This window comes from Mustela nivalis, assembly GCF_964662115.1.
Source record: "Mustela nivalis genome assembly, chromosome: 10".
In the NCBI taxonomy this organism is placed as follows: domain Eukaryota; kingdom Metazoa; phylum Chordata; class Mammalia; order Carnivora; family Mustelidae; genus Mustela; species Mustela nivalis.
The window spans coordinates 716140-737726 of NC_139029.1; the positions used below are offsets into that span (position 1 = coordinate 716140).

A 21587-nucleotide genomic window follows, 5' to 3' on the forward strand; every position below is an offset into this window, starting at 1 on the left:
GACGGGCTGTCCTCAGAGGAGACTCGACTTCCTCTCAACAGTGTGCAAGTAACTGAAAGGATGACCTACTTAAATTTTTTTTAAAGATTAAGGTGGATCTTTAAAATTGCTATTTTCACTTCATTTTGGGGTTTGGAGTTGTCTTGCAAATTTAATCTGCTTCCTCTGAACCACAGTAATCAGAAATAGGTTAATTTAAGCATAATATGAAACATGAATTATCCTGTGGAAAATATTAATGGTACTTATAAAAATAGCTGTGCGGTTTCTAGAACTGTAAAATCTTCAGGAATGGTCCGTAATGCAGGTCTTGGGCTGGTTTAGGGTGGCTTTGAGGTGGGGGTTTCGAGTTTACCTGTAGGAGACAGTTGGACTCCGGCACCAAGCACCTAGCATCCCCAGTTAGAGAGACACTGGGGACTGGAGTCCCTGCCCCTGCTGGAGCTGCACAGACTCGCAGACTGGATGGGGACGAGGACGCCGTGTGTGCCTTGCTGCCGGGCCTCTGCCCGGACTCCCTGCCTCGGGAGCGGCCCCTGCCCCCGGAGCGGCCGTGGCCGGGGCCTAGCATGCACACAGCTGGGGGAGGGGGCGGTGTTCAAGCCGCCCGGGCTCTGCTCACCCACATGGTCCCCCATCCTTGTGCTCAAGGACGTGCAGACCCGGTCAGGGCTGGCAGGACGGAAGCCCCTGCTGCCCGTGTGGGACCAACCTTCCGGAGCTCTCAGGCCCAGCGCCTGCTGCGGGCCCCACGTCGGTGCGGATTTGCTCCGTCTGACACTGAAGCTGAGGATTCGTGGCCGAAAAACAGGGCGCACACTCGAATGTGTCCGTGCGGGCGGCATGGCATGATGGCGTCGACCTGGCACCTGAAAGGTCAAGCTGCCGTTCTGGTCCCTCCTCGGCCTCATCTCTGAAACCTGAAGGCTGGCCTCTCACCAAGTCCAGAAGGCTCTTGGCCCGTCTCCCTGCGCTCTCCTTCTGGAATGCCTCCTCTGCTCTTGCGCGTCTGTTACCCTCTCTCATGGGTCCGTTTCGTCTTCCTCTGCACTGCGTTGGAATAATTTTCCTGAGAACTGCTTTTATTCCGGAAAGTTCTGCTTTTATTCCAATCTGCGTGATCTTTTTTGATGTCTTATTCTTTTCTCACATTTTTTTCTGTATATGTTTACTCATTTTGAGCTCGGTCTGTTTTAGCATTTCTACCCGTTGCTCTGTGCAGCCCAGCCCGCGGCCTGCGTGCAGGGCCTGGGGGGTCGTATGGTGCGGCCCCCAGACTCTGCTCCTCTCAGCTTCCACTTGGGGCTCATGGAGGTCCATGGGGTCCCGTGGTTACACGGTCCCTGTGTCCCTGGGGTGGGGCGCAGGGGTCCTTGACCCCTGGTGGTCATGGCGGGCCTCCCTGGGTCAGCATGGCGGGCCTGTCACGTGGTTTTTCTCAGCTTTGGCCTTGGGCCCTTGGGCTTTTCCTCCTGAGCTCAGCTTTTGGGGGGATGTTGGAGCGTCTCCTCTGACATTTGCAGTGGTTGTGGAGGAGGAGGTCTGGCATCATGGGGTGAGCAGCAGACGTGGCAGCCACCCCCCACCCCTACCTGTTCTTCAGAAATCAGGCCTGACAGCATCACAGGGTAGGCTGCTTTGAAGGCCTGATGACATTTCTGGAAAACGTTTTCATCTCTGAATTTGTGGTCTTAGTTGTTTCCTGCCGACCCACTCAATGGAGTGGAATTATAACATGAACACTTGGACTGTGGGGCCCTCTCTTTGAGGGTCACAGAGAGATGCCCAGACCCCAGCACGGCTGCTGGCCCTTCCCTGTGCGCTCTGCAGAGTCCCAGACGTAAGCCTGCCGTCTTTGCTCTGGGGGATGAGACCCACAGGTTCACTCCCCCAGGCCATGGCCGTCTCAGGGAGGATGATGTAACCAAAGGTCCCTGGTCGCCTGGAACCTGTGAGCAGCCTAAATGCTGGGTCCTGCCTGCCCCTATTCTAAACCTGCAGTGAGCTTCTAACTTGGACATATCACTTAGTGGTTGGATTCTGTTAGACTCTGCCGAACCATGAGGAAGAACTGCTTGGTTGAGTCTCTGAGTTCGGGAATCGGACGCGTGTCTTCAGACCCCTAGATGTGGTTTTCCTGGGGTATCTCCCCCAGCTGAAAGCCCTCTCTTGTGCTCAGACACAGTGTTGCTGATTTGCGAGAACTTCTGCCACTTGTCTTTCCAAGGCCTCAGTCTGTGGGGGCACAGGCTGGTCCTCCTGCTGGGCAGGGGCTGCTTTGTCTTCTCAGTGGTTCATAAGACAGTGATGGGGACACACACCCCCCCCCCCCGCCCAGGTCCCCCTAGGTGCCAGCCCCAGGGATCTGGGTCTCCGGGAAGCCAGGGTCAGGGACCGGACAAGGGAGTGTCAGAGCATGGGTATTGGTGAGGGCAGGGAGGGGCCCGGATGCTGACCCCACAGCTTGAGAGTTGGGATCTCAGGTCGGTGCAGGGGCGTGGGCACGTTGGCCCAGGCCCCACGCGGTATGCGTGTGTGTGCCCTGTGTGCCCCCATCTGTGAGCTGGCGCCAGGTTGAAAGAGCCACTGCCCAGGACACTGGACCATAGGACTTTGGGAGGTGGGGACCAGGTGGGCCTCAGGAAACACACAGATGCCCCCTTGCCCTGAGCCCCTGGATGTCCACACGGCTACCCCCACTCCAGCCTTGGCCAGAGCCTCGGCGTCAGCCTGGAATGGCCCGGGCTGCCCAGCTGGGAACTGGGGCCTTGCCCAGAGCGGACGTAGGATGCCTGTTCCTTTCCTGGCACAGAGCGGCTGCCGGGAGCCCGTTTCCCCATGTCTCCCCTGAGCCCGCTGCCCCTCGCACTGTCCTCTCCTCCCGAGGGCTGCCTGCACTCCGGGTGGCTCAGTCCCCCACCCTGCGCTTCTGGTCAGTGTCTTGGCACCAGGTCCTGGCGCAGTGGGAGCAGGCCAGGGTCTGGGCCAGGCCAGTCCCCGCCCGTTGTGGAGTCCTCACGGCCACTCACCCCGCAGCTTAGACCAGGGCATCCCGTGGTCCGGGATGGGGCCAGACTGGAACATTCCCTGACCTTTGACAGGGGCCCGGCGCTCCTTTCCTTACGGGTTTTGTGTGTGAAACCTGACGCCCCGAGGGAGCCACGTGGTGTTCAGTGGCGGCGCCCTCTGCGAGGGGCTGCCTGGTGGTGCAGGTATGTGCCTGGGTCCCGCTGGAGGCCCTGGCGGCTTGCTTTCCTGATTTTATAACTTCGCTTTCAAATCATTATGCTACGATTGGCCTCTTACAACTGGAGAAACTGCAGGAAGTGGGTATAGGCCTGTGATCAGAGGTCCGTGGTTTGCGAAGTTTCCAGTGCCGCGTTACGACGGGGACTCGATCCTGCAGTCCTGAGAGCTTTGTGATGGGCCCTGTGTTAGCGGAGGGGCGAGGGGGCCAGGAGGCAGCCCTGTCGCTGCTTGGTGATCAGTGTGGAGGCCTGTTACCCCGTAAATACTTCCTGTAGGAAGCACGTGCGACCTGGCCAGTGTGTCCTAGCGCACGCATAGAGGACGTCCGTGTGCACTGAGGGGCCGCTCGTCCTGTAAGCAGGCCCATGTCTGCTGTGGCACGGACAGCCAGTCCTGCAAACGTAGTTCTCTTTCTTTTTATTCTCTTGGTAACACTTTGTTTTCTGTAGCTGACTTCATCACGGGAGCATGATGTGTATGACACAGGACACGCAAAATGTGTGTCGATCGGCTACCTGTGGGATGGGCCCGGCCTGTGGTCAGCACCGGCTGTTAGTCACGTCTTGGGGACCCCACGGAGGGGGCTGGTGTCCCTCAGCCCTGCGTTGTTCGGGGGTCAACTGTGCACGTGTCTGGGACCCTCTTCTCAGTTTTCCCAGGTCCTGACTGAGGGGCTGGCCCCTTCCCCGCCGCTGCTGGTCCCGGCCCCGCCCACAGGCTTGAGGCCCTGTCGTGTCCCCCCCCCCGCCCCGCCTCCGTCCAGGGTGCTTGTGTGATTCTTGTCGGATCACAGCCATCCCGGTGGGTGTGAAGTGGTCTCTGGTGGTGGTTTTGAGGTGCGTTTCCCTGCTGCTGGGGGCGTGGCCTCTGGGGAGCTGCGGGCCCCTCGCGCCCCGTCATAGCAGGGGTGTGTTGGCTTGCGCGACGTGGGTCCCCCAGCTGACGCCGCATCTACACGTTCCTCCCGGCCCGTGGTTGTCTCGGTGTCGCAGTGGCACCCTCCGAACCGCAGGAAAACCTCGACTTGGACTTGCCACATCCCCTCTACCGCCCGCTGCTCGTGTTGGCGCTTGGCGTTGGTGGCCGGGATGGCGGTGGTGGCCGTGGTTCCGCAGGAAGCCCGTGGGCAGTGGCGGCCGCAGCCCTGCGGACACCGTGTTCGCGTTTGCTTGGCAACAGCGTAAGGAAGCACGCGTCGGTAGGGAAGGCGCCTGCCAGCAGTCTTTGCCCCAGCAGGCCTGACGGCCCTCCCCGCCCCAGTGCTGGCCCTCGCTGCGCACGTGAGGCTGGGGCCGCCTCCCTTCACGCAGCCACTCTCCGGCCCTGGGGGAAACAAGCCAGGGGTGGGAGCAGCACTGGAGAAGGGGCTCGGAGAGGGGCTGGCCCGGCCACAGGATCTCCCACGACCCTCGGCCACGTTGCCTGGGACTCCTGGCCCTCGGGAGGGTCTGCACAGGCTGTGGCCCTCCCAGTGGCCGTTCTTACCATGTGAAGAATGCAGGTGTGCGTGGGTGATCCCACTCCTCCGGCAGCGCTGGTCTGTCCTGTTGGCCTCCTGGAGGAGGTTGCTAGTGCACGCAGGGGCCAATGACCTCACGCCCAGGCTTCAGCCTCTGCGGAACACACAGGTGCTGTCTCCTCACTCAGCCCTGCCATTTCACAGAAGTCCTTCCCCTGATGTCGCAACAGCTCTGGGTGTTTGATGAAACACTCTCCCTGGCTCCTAGCACAGAACCGTCTCGACTGCTGGGCTGTCTGCGTCGATGAACGTGGTTCGGTGCCGGGAGGGCTGGCAGACAGCGTGGTGCGGCCTTGGCAGGCTTGGGCAGTGGGGCTCTGCGGTAGAGCACGTACCCCCAGCTTGGTGTGAGCTCCCCGGGGTGGGGGGCCCTTGGCGTACCCAGGAGGTTGGGACATGGCCTCTCAGGCTACTGTCTTGGAACTTGTGTGCCTGCTCTGTGCTGTTCAGGTGTGCAGAATGGGGGCCACTGTCCTCGAGGGGCTGGCGAGCCTCCCGGTACCTGCCTTCCTGATGGGCGTCTGCCCTGGACATAGCCGTGCCGCCCGCCGGGGCTCCGCAGCCAGCCCTGTTTGCGCACACGCCAGGTCCTGCGGGGACAGACGCCAGTGCCGTCCTTACCTGGTGACCGGTGTGGGGCCACCGTGCTGTGCTCCGCGAGCTGAGTTGCTCTGGAGCGGGATGAGGTGCCTCGTTGGGTGAGGCTTCACCTTCATTCCTGGGCCGAGATGTGGCACCTCTGATGTGGCTGTGGCGGTGGCCTGGGCAGAGGTGGGACGTGTGTTGGCCGGGCAGCCACTTCGCCAGGTGCTCTGTCATCGGACTCTTGCGCTGGGCCTCGTTACCAGGGAGGCCGTTTGGGGTCTGAGCAGTCGGCCTCAGTGTCAGGCCGCCTGCGGGCCAGGCAGCTGCGTCTTGGGAATGGGTTTGTGCTCCTTCTGGTGTGCTCTGCTCCCGCCCACGGAAGGGGCCCTGTGTGTGCTGAGAAGTAAGAAAGCAAGCGGGAGTCCCCCCCACCCGCCGTGGCACTGGGCGTGTGCCCGAGGCCTCCTTTTCCGAGGCTGCCTTTTCCACCATCTGGCTGCGGCCTCCTTGGTGTCTAGGCCTTGTTTCTGGGGACTCTCTGCCATCTCCGTGCAGAGCCCTGCCTGCCAGCACCATGGGCCCTTGAGGGTGCCCGCAGCCCCCCTGGCTGCCTGGGACGACCCTCCCTGTAGGTGTGTGGCCGGGAAGCTCCACCCCCAAGGCGGGGCTGAGGTGGCCTCCCTGACCCAAATACACTGCTGGGAGCGTGACCGTGGCCTTACAGGGCTCCGGGGAGCCCCTCAGCCCTCCTCCCCTTAGGGTGACAGACTAGGGATCCCTCCAGCGCCAACCAGCTGGTGTCTTGGACGAAGCCACGTGGCTGACCCAGATCTTGTAGGAGGTGCTGGAATCTCCTGAGACCAAGAGCATGTGAAGGCCGCAGGGGTGGGGCCTGGCCCCTACTGCTCCAGGACAGTAGGACCCCTCGGGGGACACTGGGCGGGAGTGGAGGCTGGTGTGGGGCAGTGTTTTGTTTTGATTTGGGGTATACAAACTCTCTCTGTAAAGTTTGGCTCAGACCCCTGTATCGGGGGGGTTCGAAGCGGGGACCATCAGCGCCGCACCGGCGGTGAGAGGGAAAGGGGCTTTGGTCTAGGACCTGTTGTTTGGCATCTAATTAGTAATTAATTAGTAACTAGGCATTAACAGCTGGGTTGGTGAGCACAGTGTGGAGAGCCGAGACTGAGGGAGGGCCAGCCACTGGGCCCTGCCCAGAGGGACTGCCCCTGCCTTGGGAGCCCCCAGTGGACAAAGTGGTGGGGTCTGCTCCCACTGTCCGGGGCGGACTCTCTGTGGCTTCCCTTCATGGGCCTGTGAGGGACTGGGGCTGAGGCCACAGCAAGGAGGGGCCCTGCTGCCAGGCTCTCGGCCCCCCCGAGCACCGAGTGGTCAGCCTGCGGTCAGTGGTCAGTGGAGACCTACAGACCAGGCTCAGCCTGTTTGGGATCACCCGTGGCCACGTCTGCTGAGCTGCGAGCCACACACCGTCTGGGTGTGGTCCAGAGCCCCGCATGGTTACGGGATCTGCTAAGTCCATCCCCACCGTGGCGTCTGAAAGGGACGCGTGTGCTCCTGAGCCCTGGGGAGCCTCTCCTGGGTCTGGGCATTGGTCCTTTGTCCTCCTGGGATCCTTGGCAGAGGTCTGGCCTCCAGTGAGCTGGGGTTCCTGGGATTCAGCTCTTTGTCCCACCTGTGACCTCCAAATTCTCTTTCCTGATCCCCGAGGAACTGACCAGAATTCAGCCCCAGACCACCGGCACATCGGGCAGAAGAGCGCCTCGAGTGGTTCTTGCTGCTGTTCTCTGCCCTGGCATTCGGCTAAGGCCTGTGACTGTTGTCGTTAGCTTGTGCCCGGGCCCGAGGGCCCACCCAGACCAGGCCACTGCTGCTTGAGCTCACGCCACCCGGGAGGCCTTCTCGCCACAGGGGCTCTTCCTGACCCTTGCCTGGGCCTGCTGTTGCGGGAGGAGGTGGATCGCTGCCTGGTGCCTCCCTGGTTCCCAGCTCCAGCTCAGCTGCTGCAGGCTCTGGGACCCGGGAGTCTTTTCCTCTGGCGCGATGCCCCCCCCCGCCCCGCCCCCGGCTTTATCAGCTGTGGGTGGGGATCTGAAGCTCTGGGCACACGGACGTCCGCGCGGTGGCTGGCCACAGTGAGGAGGCTGGTCTTCTGCCCAGGTCCGCACTCCACATTCAGCGCCCAGGTGTCTGCTGGGCAGACACACTCTCCTGTTCCTTCGTCCTCGGTGCCCAGCGCTGTTGGGTCAGAGGGACTTGGGTGGCGGTGGATGTAGCCCCGCCATGTGGCACCGGGGGCAGTGTGTGTCCTTGGCCTTGGTCCAGGGGCCAGAGTGGGTGGGGCACCTTAGTGGAATAGGAAAACAAAACCAACGCAGTTCCCATCTGCTCCGGGCGGGGCGGGGGGGGTGGTTGTACGTGTACTCTCGGGTGCCTTTGGCCTTTGTGGCTGAGAGCGACCCACACAGCTGAGCTCCGAGTGTGCCCTAGCTGGGCACCACATGCCATTGATGTCCAGACAGGGCATGGGGAGAGAAGGACCCGCTGGGGGCGTCTCAGAGAAGGTAGAGGGAGCCGGAGGCGTGCTGAGGCTGCTGGCCGGCCCTCCACAGCCGTGTTTGTTGTTGGACACTGGCTCCCTGTGTGCACACCGGGGCCGCGGGTCTGATTCTCAGCATCTGTGGCCCTGGTTCTCCTGACAGGCAGAGTCTTCGGACTGTCACAGTCCGATCCTCAGCCGAAGGCCCCATATCCCCCAAGTGCGCGTAGATAAAGTTTGGGGTCCGTGGACCTGGGTGGAGAAGGTGACTTGATTCCGACCGACAAAGAGGGACGTCTTTCTCCTGCGGGTCAACAGCTCAGGGCTCGTACCGCCCGCATGAGCTTGGTTCTGGCGCCGCAGCCCTGGTAGCGCTGGCTCTGTGTGCACGCAGGGGCCTGGCACGTCCGTTCACGCGCGGTGCGCACTGGCCCGGCCTTGCTCTCTCAACCTGGGCTCTGTGGGTGCAGTCTGTCATCGTGGTTGGCTGTCCCTACCCTGGGCCGTTTGGGTGTGTGGCACATGGCTGTGCCCCGCTGGCCTCTGGCTGTCCTGGCAGATGGGTGGGAGCTGGCCCTCTGCACCGCCGGTGTCCCCGCAGAACCCGTCCCCGAGCCAAGGGTTGTGTCTGCTGTGGCGGCCAGAGCACCGCACGGACAGCGGCTGTGCTCTCGGGCTTCAGGCCGGTGCTGGCAGCATCTGGAACGTCTTCTCTCCCTCCGCTCTGTCCCCCATGTACAGTTGTTCTTTCTCTTCGAAGATGTCCGGGGTGGTGCACAGGAAAGGGGCAGGGCAGGCCCTGGGGAGCGATCCTGGGTTCACCCCAGGCCAGTCTTGGGAGGCAGGTGGTAATGAGCTCATTCCCTGAGAAAACGTGGGGTACTGCCAGTGGCCTCTCTCACAGGAGTCTTGCGTCTAGGGGCTCCCAGATGCCAGGTCAGGGCCCACACCCAGGCCTGCCGCCCTGCTGCTGGAACGTGGGGTTCTCAGCAGAGTGTGGGGGGAGGGGCTCAGAAGTCCAAGAGCCGCTGGTCTCGGAGCCCGGAGCCCTCCTTCTGCCCTGCCCTGCTTCTGGGCCTTGGCAGATGCTGTCCTTCTGAGCGTTTGGGGCTCAGGCGTGGAATGAAACACGGCGTTTGTGAGCATGAGGGCCCGGGGCTGATGCCAGAAGCTGCCGCGGCTCCTGGAGGCTGCTCTCCCTGCGCTGCCCCAGCACCGCCCTGCGCCCCACCGCCCTGTGCCTGCTGGAGCCTCTGACAGGAGGGACCCCGCAGCCCAGCCCGACAGAAGGGACATAGTCAAGTCACTGTGAGGTCATGCCCCCAAATCCTCGTAAACCTACAGAGGCTCCTGGGCAGGGTGTGCGGAACCCATGCAGGGCGTCCTCTCTTCTGTGAGGCGCACGTGGCTGCTGCAGGGTCCCGGTGCCTCCCGACAGCTCTTTTTTCTCTTTTGAAAACCGCATTTGTTTTAAAAGTGGTGGCAAAACATAGACAAGGTAACACTTTACCATCTTAAACACTGCAGGGTGCACTGCGGCCACGGCAGGTCTGATCCTGCAGCCTTGCTTCCAGCCGTCTGTCGAGTTTTGTTCTTGTCAAACTGAAACTCTGTAGCCATTAAACAGTGACTTCCCTTTCCCGCCTCCCTTCAGCTCCCAGCGCAGTTTTTGTTTTGTTTTGTTACGTTGTGTTTTTTAATTTAAATTCAGTTATTTAACATGCAGCGCATTATTGGTTTCAGAGGTCAGTGATGCATCAGCCCGCGTGGCCCCCAGGGCTCATTCCCGGCCTGCCCAACCCCAGCCGCCCCGCCCCGCCCTCCGGCAGCCCTGTTTTCCCGAGAGTGTCCCCCTGTCTGCTTTCATCTGGTTCTATTTTTCCCTCCCTTCCCCGTGATCCTCTTTGGTTTCTTAGATTCCGGTGTGGGTGAGATCAGAGGGTCATTGTCTTTCTCTGACTGACGTCACTTAGTGCGACACCGCTGGTTCCGTGCATGCTGGTGTAAGTGGCAGCATTTCGTTCTTTCTGACGTTCTCCTGCGTGCAGGCCCTGTCTTCTCTGTCTGTTCACCTGTCTGTGGGCACCTGGGTGCCTCGCAGAGCAGGGCAACGGGCACGTCGGCCGCCGCGCCCAGCCGAGCGGCTGCTCTGTGGAAGGCTGGGGTCCTGGTGGCTGCATGTGTGCTGCGTGGGGGCACACTTGGGTGTCCTGGCACGTGCTCTCGGCCCCGTGTGGGGCAGTGCTCTGCCCGGAGTCCTGTGGGCAGTGCCGTGGCCAGCCGCGGGAGCCCGTCCACGCTCTGCGGGACCCTCGGCAGGCTCAGCCCGAGGCTCCGGGGAGTGGGCTGGCCAGTCTCGGTGCCCCAGCTGAGGCCCCAGGCCCAGAAGCCTGCTCCCTCTGTGAGGGTTGTGGGCCCCCGTGATCCGGCTTGGAGGCATTGAGAAGGGTCAGGAACCAGAAGTGACTGTCCTTACCTGCTCGCTGACCTCTTGTGGAGTGGGGATGCCGTGGGCCGTTGCGGGGCCTCACGCGGGCCTGCCGGGGATGGCGGCCTTCCAGGCCTGGAGAAGCACAGGCTGCCGGGGCTCTAGGTCGCTCTCAGGGGAGAGGCAGCAGTAGCCCTCCCTCAGGGCCAGTGTCTCTGTCCTGGCGAGGCTCCCTTCTGGCCCCTTCCTGCTGCTCTCTCATGTTCATGGAAGGTCCTGCTCTTGGGGTTTTTCCTGCCTGAAGACACGTCCCCATCCTAGGGTTGACAAGCTTGGGGGTGGGTGGGGCGGGGGAGGCTCAGGCCCTTTCTCCAGACGTCCCAGGCTTGGTGCTCGCAGGCCAGGCCCCTGAGTGGGAGCCCAGCCCTGCCTGCCTCACTCCTCCTGCGGACAGATGGGGCTGTGGCCTGTGGGTGCGGGGCGGGGGGTGGCCCTATGGTCCGAGTCGTATGCACCCCGCAGGAGTCTCCCTGAGGCTTCTAGAACCTGCGGGCGCCGGTGCCAAGCCTGTGGCTTTTCTCTCGGTGAGAACTAGGCTTGTTTCCTCTCCTCCTGCCTCCTATCTGCTCCGACAGGAAGCTCCGCCCGTCGCCCGCCCGGCCACCCGCTCGCAGGCGGCAGGAGGTGTCCAAGCCGCACAGACAGACGTCACCGCGGCTCTTTCCCCTAAAAAGCACCAACAAATGGGTCTTTATTTCCTGAATGATTGTTTTGTGTCTGAGCAGACCGTCCACAGCCGTCTGTGGGCTCCGCTTGGGAGCACCTCCCCAGAGCGTAGCGTAGACCTCGGGCCACCGGCCTCAGGGAGCTGCTTCTCTCTGAGGACAAAGGCCAGTGCGTCCCTGCACAGGGTTCGAGGTCCTAGTATTTCCTCCCTGGGGCCCGAGGCTGCCTCTGTCCCCGGAGTCCCCCTCGCCCTACGTGTTTGTCCCCCGAGCAGGGCTGCCAGATGGTGGGGGCCCCGTGGACATGCGTGCATACAGGAGCGTGAGGGGCTGGGTTTGGCCCTCTGGCCAGGGTCCCACCAGTCCTTTGTCCCTGGTATTTGGTGACGATGGCCCAGGTAAGCAGGGCGTCTCCATGGGCCACTTGCCTCCCTGCCCTCTTCCCCCTCCTGGGAAGCCCGTGTCCCCCCAACGACCAGGTTTGTGACACAGTGTCTTCTCTAAGTGTTCTGGAGGAGCCCTTAGTGGGGAGGAGCGCTTCTCCCCTCCAAGGCTCCCCGACGGCCAGCAGAGCGCCCCCCAGTTCTGCTCTCTCCTGAGTTAGACCTGGGACAGCGCGTTGTCATGTTGGCCCCTGGCCCCGGGCGGGTGGCTGCATGCTGGCTGCGTGTGGCCCCGGCGCAGCTGCCCTGGGTGTGGGCACTGTCCGTCTTCCACAGACGGCTCCATTTTTTCAGGCAGAGGCCCCATCCCCCTTGGGATCCTGCGCCATCAGGATGGGGGCGTGTGTCATCCTGACACCGGTGCTGGAAGCCCCTCTGGCCACCGCATCCGGCAGACGCATAACCTGGGGCCCCTGGGAGGCTGGAGGCAGCTTTGCGAGGCGTGAGGAGAAAATGAGCGTGGCCTCGGTTCTGAGGCCGTGGGCACGCGCTGGAGGGTTGCCCTACCTTTCTCCTGGGGTCTTGCCAGACGGCCCCTCCGGCTGACAGCAAGTTGTCTGTTCTGCGTGGTAGAACCCAGAACTCTGGGGCCCTGGGTGACCCTCCCCAATGGGAGGCCCCACACTTGGCCCCACACTTGGCCTGCCTGCCGGGCTCCTCCCCATCCAGGCAGGGCCGCAGCAAGAGGCCAGAGTCTGAGGCTCCTGTCAGCTGTGTGGGCACCAGGTCGGCAGGGCGCAGACAAGGCCGTGGTGGGGAGGGAGCACCGTCCCCTCGAGGTCCTGCCCGGAGCTCAGCCTGGGCGCCCTCCCCTGAGCCTTCTGCAGCTGTGGGGTGAGGTCCCAGCGTGGCAGCCCCACAGGGCACGCGGGGATGCAACTTGTCCCTTGCTGGGGTCCGGGTCTGCACGTCACTGTTCACGCCTTGTGCACGGTCGAGTCTGCTGGCTGGGAGACCCTGGCCAGAGCTAGAGGCACCAACGACAACTTTCGTGTCTCTCACAGGTCTCTTCCGAGCCCCCAGCCTCCATCCGGAAGACAGATGACGCCTCCGCCCAACTCCCCACATCTTCTGAGAAGGACAAACAGTCGGGCTGGCTGCGGACCCTGGCCAGCTCCTCCAGCAAGGTGGAGCGGGGCAGGGACGGAGGAGGGAAGGGAGGTGCCGCAGGGGTCCGCAACCCAGCCTCTGATGACCTCTGACGCCCGGTGCCTCTCTTCCTGCAGAGCCTTGGCTGTGTTCACCCTCGCCAGCGCCTCTCCGCTTTCCGACCCTGGTCCCCAGCGGTGTCCACAAGTGACAAAGAGCTCTCCCCGCACCTCCCGGCCCTGATCCGTGACAGGTGAGTGCCCTCTGTACCAGCAGGCAGCGAGGACACAGGGGCTGGGCTTGGGCTCTGCCACCTGGGTGTCCGTAAGCACCTGCTGGGCCAGGAGCCGCCTAAGGTCTTTCTCAAAGTGGACAAGATCCAAGAAAGGCTGTTGCTCTGTGTGTCTCCGGACGGGTTTCCCCCCCTTGTGGGTGCTCCTTTGGTGGCTCAGTGCAGGGGGAATGGAGAGCCCGGGGTGCTGCTGTGTTTGTTCCCACCCGCAAGCCGCCTTGTGCTGGCCCAGAGGCTCTCTGCTCCTGCGGGCCTGCTGTGAGTGCCTGCACATGGGGCCACGTGGGCCTGGAAGCAGTCTGGGAGGGGGGCCACAGGCAGTCACCACCGTGCTGGTCCCTTAGACAGGGTCGGGCTACAGCCACTGGCTTGCATCTCCTCCTTCGCACCCTCCGGGGGTGCGGGTCCCATAAGGAGCTTTCGCATGCTGGCCATGGTGGGATGGGGGACTCAGGGTGGGGAGCAGATGCCTGTGGACCCAATGCCCCCCCATACCCCGCAGCTTTTACTCCTACAAGAGCTTCGAAACGGGTGTGGCCCCCAACGTGGCCCTGGCCCCACCAGCTCAGCAGAAGGTCGTGAGCAGCCCACCGTGCACCGCCGTTGTCTCCCGGGCCCCTGAGCCTCTGGCCACCTGCCTCCAGCCACGGAAGCGGAAGCTGACCGTGGACACCCCTGGAGCCCCAGAGACGCCGGCGCCCGTGGCTGTGGCCGCCCCAGAGGATGACAAGGACTCGGAGGCCGAGGTGGAAGTGGAGAGCAGGGAGGAATGTACGTGTGAGTCGGGGTCCTTGCCTGCCCCGGGCGCAGCGCCGCACGGCCACGTGCCGAGCACCCTGGTGACCTCGGCTTCCATCTGTGTTTCCGCAGTCACCTCCTCCCTGTCCTCGCTCTCGTCCCCGTCCCTTACCTCATCCAGCTCCGCCAAGGACCTGAGCTCCCCCGGCGTGCACGCCCCACCCGCCGCCCCTGCTGCCCCTGAGGCTGTGGCCCCTGCCGACCCCACGAGCGGCGGCCTGGAGGCCGAGTTGGAGCACCTGCGGCAGGCCCTGGAGGGCGGCCTGGACACCAAGGAAGCCAAAGAGAAGTTCCTGCACGAGGTGGTGAAGATGCGGGTGAAGCAGGAGGAGAAGCTGAGCGCCGCCCTGCAGGCCAAGCGCGGCCTCCACCAGGTGAGGCTCCGCCCCTGTGCCCGCTGCCGGCCTGTCCCTCTGGGGCAGCACAGGCCCGCTGCTCTCCAGCAGGAGCCCCGCGCCCTGGTGCGCCAAGGACTGGAACACCTCCTGGGCTGCAGCCCCCGGGGTCCCTCGTGCACACGCGGGCTGTCGGAGTCGGATTCGGCAGGTTGCTCTGGCAAGCGTGGCGGCCGGACCAGGTGGCTCCGGTTCGGGCACAAGCGCACGGCCTGTGCACACACGCTGGCTCCGAGCTGACCCCACAGTGCGGCCGGGACTGCAGGCCGAGGGGGTCTGGGCCCGGGACTGCAGGCCGAGGGGGTCTGGGCCCCGCCCGCATCTGCGTCTGCCTCCCACCTCGGTAGCACCGGCCCCCAGGTCGTTATGTTGTCTGTCCTCTGTGCCCATTCTCCGCAGAGCTCATGGCCTGGGGAGGGCGGGCCTTCACCCTCGGGCTCTGTGGCCCTGCAGGAGGGCCCCCCCACCCCCCCCCACCCCCGCGCCCGCTGAGTTCACAGCTGAACGACTGGCGTCTGGCAGCTTCCCCCAGGGGCTCCTCGCACACGCGACTCAGCCGTGTGGTCCTGAGAGCCCCAGATTTCAGATGTGTCTGTCAGGCACTCACCCAGAACGCCTTCTCCCTGGTTCCGGGTGGGGGCGTGAGTGCACCTGCCCACGCCGGGGAGCGCCGCTGTGCATCGGGGGCCCCGGCCCCGCCTGGAGGGACCCCTGCGGCCGTGGGACCCCGGCGGAAGCTTGCCCGCCGCGGCTGTCTGCTCAGACCGCAGGCTGGGGTGCGCTGGGACCCCGTGGGGACGGGAGGGCCGGGGCAGCAAGGGGACGGCCCACCCCCACTCCCGGCCCACGGTGTGTACCGCTCGCTCTCCAGGAGCTGGAGTTTCTGCGTGTGGCCAAGAAGGAGAAGCTGCGGGAGGCCACGGAGGCCAAGCGCAACCTGCGGAAGGAGATCGAGCGCCTGCGCGCGGAGAACGAGAAGAAGATGCGGGAGGCCAACGAGTCCCGCCTGCGCCTCAAGCGGGAGCTGGAACAGGCGCGCCAGGTGCGGGTGTGCGACAAGGGCTGTGAGGCCGGCCGCCTGCGCGCCAAGTACTCGGCCCAGGTACGGGCGGGGGGCCTCGGGGCGGGTGTCGGGGGCGCCACCCAGGAGGCAGGGCCCAGCGGCGAGGCCCCAGCGCGCCCCCGTCGGCTGCCGCTGCGGAGCGGCGCCCGGGCCCGGGCGGGAAACGGCCGGCGCTCTCTGGGCACCCGCGGGACCCGCTGCCGGCTCAGGAGGCCAGGGGGGCCCTTCCCTGGGCTGCCGGTGTTGGTCCTCCACGGAGAGGCGGTCCTCTGGCCTGTCGGGGCCACCGTGTGGGAGCTCCTTGGGGCTCCTTCCCTCCAGGCCGGGCCCTTCCTGGGGGATTTTGCTTGAGGAGTCGGCTCCGACCCGGCCCCAGGGGTGCAGGGGACCCCCAGGCAGCCCCAACTCTTTTGTCCTGGGGCGGGGGCCGGGGCTGTGGGCTGTCCACCCTGGGCACCTCCGAGGGTCTCTGCGCCGCCTGACGGGCCGTCCTGGCCGGCAGGAGTCCCAGGTAGGGGGGCAGTGGGCCCTGCGGCCCCCCCTCCTCTGGCCTGGCCTCGGGTTCAGCAGGGTTCCCCCACCCCCGGGCGGCAGCTCTTAGGGTTCGGGTCGTTGCCCACCCGCCGGGGAGGGGGAGGTGGTGGGGGGTGGTGTCTGTGTGCTGCGTCTGCGCTCGGGTCATGCTGTCCGGCCCCCTGTCCCCGCCTCCCTTGCGGACTGCATCTCCCACGCAGGAAGGGGGCCGGGAAGGGGGCCGGGCGGGGGGCGGGGGCGGGAGGCGGGGCCGCTGACGCCCCCGTCCCTTTCAGATCGAGGACCTGCAGGTGAAGCTGCAGCAGGCGGAGGCGGACCGCGAGCAGCTGCGCGCCGACCTGCTGCGGGAGCGCGAGGCGCGGGAGCACCTGGAGAAGGTGGTGAAGGAGCTGCGCGAGCAGCTGTGGCCCCGGCCCCGCCCCGAGGCCGCGGAGAGCACGGCCGAGCCCGAGCCCTAGCGGACCCCACCGTCTGCCGCCGCGGGGCGGGCGCCGCAGGGAGCGGGTGGGCGGGCGGCCCGCGCCGGCCCGGGGCTCGGGGCTCTGCGCGCCGGTGGGCCCGCCCCGCGGCCACACAGCACAACGTCTTACTGTGCCTATAACCAAGCGAGTGTTTGGAACCACACACTTTTGGAGTCCACTGCAGAATTTTCTACTGGCCAAGTTCACGTGCGCGGCGGGGTTCGCGGCCGCCGGGCCCAGTCGGCGCCGGCAGCGGCCCTGCGCTTGCCGGGACGTTCGACCATTTACATTTTTGTTATAAGCTATTTAAAACCAGTAAGAAGACTTGATACTCAGAAAAATCAACAGGTTTTTTAATGACTAACTTTTAAAAGCCCCAGCAACACATGACGCCATGCGAGGACCTGCTAAGGGAGCGGGCACGGCCGCCCCGCCCCGCCCCGCCCCTACAAGCCATCGCAGCCCGGCCGCGGCGCCCGGGACAGGGACAGGGAGGGTTTTCTCCAGAGTCTATTTTTTCAGCGACGAGGACCCAGGCTTCCTGTGCTGCCGCTGGGAGGAGCAGGGAGGGCGCCGCGAGCCGGGCTGCCACCTCCTCCTCCTGCCCGGCTGCCCGGCGGCACTGGGGGTGGGGGTGGGGCAGTGCCAGGCCCGCGCCGCCTCGGCTGCCCTCCCGGGCCACTCCTGTTGCGTCGGACTGAGGCTGCAGCGTTGGAACAAAACAGCATTACTTCACTATTTTTTTTTTGTTTGTTTGTTCATTTAAACGTATATTCAGAACTGCACTTTGTCAAACCCTTCCCTGCTCTTTTTATTCCCCAGTTAACTGAGGTTTTTACTTTTCAAATATCGCGAACCCGTTTATAGAGCAGTGCACATTCTAAGTGCTCGAGTGTTTAGAAACCCCCTCTGGTGCTTGGTTGAACAAGGGAATCACAAAACGAAAATGCAAAAACTGAACTTCGGGGGGTAGTTCTGTGCCTTCCAGCATCTTGTACAGCAAACCCTGACTTGTCTTTTTACCCCCGAGATACTTGTCTTCAATAGGACTGAATCTGCCACTATCAGAATAAGTTCCTTGCATTTATTCCAAATAATCTCGTTTACTCTCAACTGTTCATGCAAATTGTATAAGGTTTTTTATGCCCAAGCTTGAAAAATGATCTCCCAGTGGACGAGAGGCGGCTTACCCATCCCGAAATTACGGTATTTATGTACACGAGAAAGATCTTACCAGAATTCCTCGCTTGACCCCGCGTTCTAACGCTGAGGCAGCTGTGAGCGCAGACGGAGGTGGAGACCAGACCGCCGGCCAAGACTGGCGCTGCCCACCGCTGCGACGAGCAGAGGCTTGGTGACCGGGTCATCTGCAGGGTTCCCGCCCGTGGTTTACTGGGGGGGAGGGGCGCAGGTGCTGCTGGACCCCCCTTCTAAAGTGCAATGCAAAAGGGACATCATATATATGCAGCGTTGGTTTGGGTTTTTGTTTTTGTTTTTTTTTTTTTTTTGCTTTGTTTATTTTGCAGTTATGAGATCTGTATGCATGGGATGGTAGCGCTCTGCCGTGTGTGCACCCGTCCATGGGCATTATTACCGGCCCCAGAAGGGGCTGCTTGTGCTATGCCACACTCACAGTGCCGTGCTCAGCCTTGTTTTTCCAGAGTTGTGTGTTTTCAGTCGTTTCTTCAAGGGAAACTGCGTGATTTCGCCAGGGCAGAGCTCTAAGCACGTGTGCCCTGTGCTTCTGGCTGGCTGTGCTCTGGTGCCAAGTCGGAAAGTCCAGAGAGATCAAAGGGCCCTGGGGCCTGCCGCCCGGGGCCTCCCGCTCACTTTTAGGTTTGGGAGTTTGGGGGGGTCCCGGAGGGTGGGGAGTTCTCACAGCTCCTCTGCTGGGGCCCTGCCTCCCTCGCCCTGCCCACCTCTGGTCACCGTCTCTCTGCTGGGTCCACACCCCCTTGTGCCAGCTTCGTCCCGGAAGGTCAGGAAGAGCTGGGCCCGCCACGGCTGCCCGGGGGTGGCGGGGACCGGTTGTCCCGGGCTCCCCGGTCACCAGCAGCTCGAGCCCTCTTGGGCAGCTCCCTGGGTGGAAGGGTGTCCAGGGGTGGGGGTGTCGGCGCGTTCTGGCCACTCCCATCCTCTGGGGGCTGGGCTGAGGGGCCCGAGACCCGGCTCTGGTCGGCGCAGCTGCCGTTTGGTTTCTGTGCAGAGGGAGAAGGGAGCTATCTGTCGGCTGTGGGCTCTCCCTGTGTGTAACCCGCCCGCTACCCGGATGACTGTGTGTTCAGTTTAATCACTCATCATTTCTGCGCTGAAAGAGGATTTTTACCGAACGGAAAAACAACAGCAATAACATTCATATCTTCGGAGCAGCTAACTCACACACGCGGCATCCTGCTTTCCGTGCGGGCTAGCCCGTGTACAGACGGCCCTCGGAGCAGCTAACTCACACACGTGATATCCTGCTTTTCGTACGGACTAGCCCGTGTACAGACGGTCCCTGTAAATACTGTTCCCGACACTGTTGTATCACATGCGTGTACGGTGGTTCCTTTTTCAGAAACTCTTTTCTTACCTGGTAGTTGTCTTGTTTTCGGGGTTGTTTTTAACTGAGGAAGAACAGCTCCCCTGCCCACCCACCACGTCCACCAGGCTCGAGCGGCCGTCTTGTTCTTGCTTTAAGTCAGGAGTCACAGGCGACATTTTTTTTCAATTAAGGAAAAAAAAAACCCACAGCTCTACCTTTCTCCCCGCCAGGAGCGCCCGCACCGCTGTCCGCGTCCCCTCTGCTGCTGCTAATGACGACATGATGACTTACTCTACTATCGAAAACTATTTTTATGTAATTAATGTATGCTTTCTTGTTTATAAATGCCTGATTGAAGACGAACACAGAGAAAGCTTGCTTATTTATGTACTTCGCTGTGTGCCGTAGTCCCTTGGCGCCCCTCCCCCAACAGATAACCTTGTACAATAAAGGACTTGGAGAGTGTGCCGCGGACAGCCGTGCTTGGGCCACCCTCCCTCCCCCCAGCCCGGGTCACCATCTGGGCCTGAGCCCAGGGTGGGGGCGGGGGTGTCTGTCTGCCTGTCAGACTGTGCGGACCTTCGGTCTCCGTCGACCCGGAGTGACATGGGGCTTGGGTGGGCAGTGCCCTGGCTGGGGTGCTGTCTGTCTGCCTAGGTCCCACCTGGCTGGCCCACGGATATCAGCTGGAGGGGACTGTGTCGGGGGCCGGAGGCCTGCCGCGCACCCCACCCTGTTCCGGGGCAGATGGCCAGCTCCCCTCAGGGGCCCTGAGAGCCCTGGGCCCCAGCGTGCTGGCCTGAGGGAGAAACTTGGGGACTCTGGCCGTGCTGGGTGCTGGGAACCCTATGCTGCCACCTCTCCCGGGACCCTGTGGCTGCCGGTGTCCCAATTCCCAGCTCCACTGGAGCCCTTCCAAGGTCATACGGGGGTCACTTGGAGAACTGGGTGGTGGGAAGCCCCAGTGCCCAGCCCTGGCTACTGCACACGCAGCCCCAGCAGTCCTCAGGGGTCCCAGGGAGGGGGACCGAGCCCGCCGGGCTTTGGATAGCCGCAGCCTGGAGAAGCCCGCTCTGCCGGAGCTCCAGGCTCCTATCCAGACGGGATCTGGAGCGTGGACAGTGGGGACCAGGAGGAAGAACCTCCATGTCATCCACAGGCTCCCCAAGGCCAAGATCCCAGCCCCTCGGGGGGGGGCCACCCAGGATCTGATAGAGCCTGGGTTGGGGAGCTGAGGGAAGGCGGATGGTTTACAAGCCCCAGGCCCCCGCCCCCTCCTACTGCTTATGGGGCCCTGGGGTCCTTGGCCTGCAGGTGTGGCCCACAAGGTTACATAGTGGGGCTCAGCCCCAAGAGCGGAGCCCAACCCCCCATCACCTGGGAGTCACCTTGGCCTGACTCCCCGCCGTGAAGCCGTGGGACCATCGGCCAGAATCTGAGTGCCCCCCTTCCCGGGCAGGGCTGGACACCTAGGGTGTGGGCCCCCCATGACGACATCTGCCCAATGTCCAGGGCACCATGTGGCGCTGTGGGGCGGGCTGCTCCTCGCTGTCCTCTGGGGTCTCCCCAGTGGCCCTGGGTGGGAGCCGAGGGCCGCAGGGGCAGGCAGCCAAGGCCCTACCTGTGCCCAGTGCCAAACACTTGCCCCTTTCTCGGCCTCACAACCAAGCCCACCTGGATGGGCGGCAGGTCCTCATGGGACCTCCCGGACTTGTCCAGACCTGCCGTTCCCACAGGGTATCGACGCAGCCACTGATGTCCCCTCCCTGGGGCCTGCCACACAGGTGTCCCTGTGCTGGTGCCAGGCCTTGTCCCGCAGAGCCTCTCCTGCTGCCGCCGCTCAGGGCCCACAGGCTCTGGGCTCCCCACTGGCTCCAGGGCAAAGGTCCGTGGGCTGCTCCAGGCCCCGAATGTGGGAGGAATGAGGCGGTGGGGGGGGAGAGGCCGTCCCGGAGGAAGGCAGGAGGCCCGCAGGGGCTGGAGAAGGGGGCTTCCCCAGGGTGGCGGGCCCAGTGCAGGCCATGGGGGCACCACGTGGCCAGTGTGGTGCTCAGCCCATGCGGGGCCTTGGAGGTGGGCTGGCGGCCGCCTCAGAAGCCCGGACGCCAGCCAGTACCTTCCCGGGGCTGGGGCTCCAACTCCGGGTTCACTTTTGGGTATGAATTTAACTTTAAAGGCCCCTGGGTCGGGGCACCCTGGTGGCTCAGTCTGTGAAGTGTCCGATTTGTGATTTTTGCTCGGGTCACGGCCTCATGGGTGGGGGGGATGGAGACCCACGTCTGTCTGTCTGTCCAGGCTCTGTGCTGAGTGTGTGGGGGGGGGCGCTTGAGATTATTGCTGTCCACCTCCCTTGTCCCTCCCCCTGTGGCCTCTCTCGCAACTAAATCAGTCTTTCAGGGGCCCTGGGCACCCTGGTGCAGGACACGGGGGCCGTCTGCTGTCAAAGCCCCCTTCCCAGTATTCCTGGCCACGCCCTGCCTCTTTGCCCCACCTCTGGGTCCCCTGGCTCAGGACCGCCCACGCCGCTGGCATGCCGCCCAGGGACCCACGAGGCTGTCCTGCCGCAGGGTCTCGTTTGCCCGGAACCCTGGCCTGAGCCGGGCGCCGGGTGCGGGCTGCTCCGAGGATGGTGCTGCTTTCCATACTGCCCGAGGCCCCGGGGATGCGGGGGGCCTGGGGCAGAGGGGGTGCTTCTGGGCCCCTACCCAGGTCCTTGGTTTCTGGCCTGCCCTGTGACACTCCTCCACCCTCCGCTTTCACTTCTTCCTCTACCGCCAGCAGCCCCAGCCCCACCCCGGTCCCCTGTGCACTCAGCCATTCCTGCCCGTCTGTGTCTTGGGATCTCCACCCGTCCTCCAGTCTGTTGGCCCCAGAGCCACAGTCTGGCCCCCCAGGCCCCACCCAGCACCCTGTGGTCAGGGGTCTGAC

The 21587-nt window shown here is 63.6% G+C and overlaps 1 protein-coding gene and 1 long non-coding RNA gene across 3 annotated transcripts in view; one reads left to right on the forward strand and one right to left on the reverse strand.

Annotated features, from left to right (window-relative positions):
• The window catches only part of SKI (SKI proto-oncogene), a gene marked incomplete at its 5' end in the record, with an annotated part of 64969 nt that extends 47767 nt beyond the window's left edge, over positions 1-17202 (forward strand). Inside the window, 6 exons of one of the 2 annotated variants that reach the window (XM_082686550.1) lie at positions 12508-12630; positions 12730-12845; positions 13387-13661; positions 13755-14056; positions 14949-15179; positions 15950-17202. In XM_082686550.1, coding sequence (XP_082542676.1) covers positions 12508-12630; positions 12730-12845; positions 13387-13661; positions 13755-14056; positions 14949-15179; positions 15950-16132 — 1230 coding nt within the window. In that variant the 3' untranslated portion in view covers positions 16133-17202. The remainder of the gene's footprint in view (positions 1-12507; positions 12631-12729; positions 12846-13386; positions 13662-13754; positions 14057-14948; positions 15180-15949) is intronic. The other variant, XM_082686551.1, reaches the window with a different exon arrangement.
• On the reverse strand, positions 4091-6015 carry LOC309842414. The gene is made up of 2 exons (XR_014299637.1): positions 4735-6015; positions 4091-4572 (listed from the first exon to the last, which is right to left on the reverse strand). It is a non-coding gene; the product is annotated as an uncharacterized lncRNA (long non-coding RNA).
• Positions 17203-21587: the final 4385 nt, after the last annotated feature.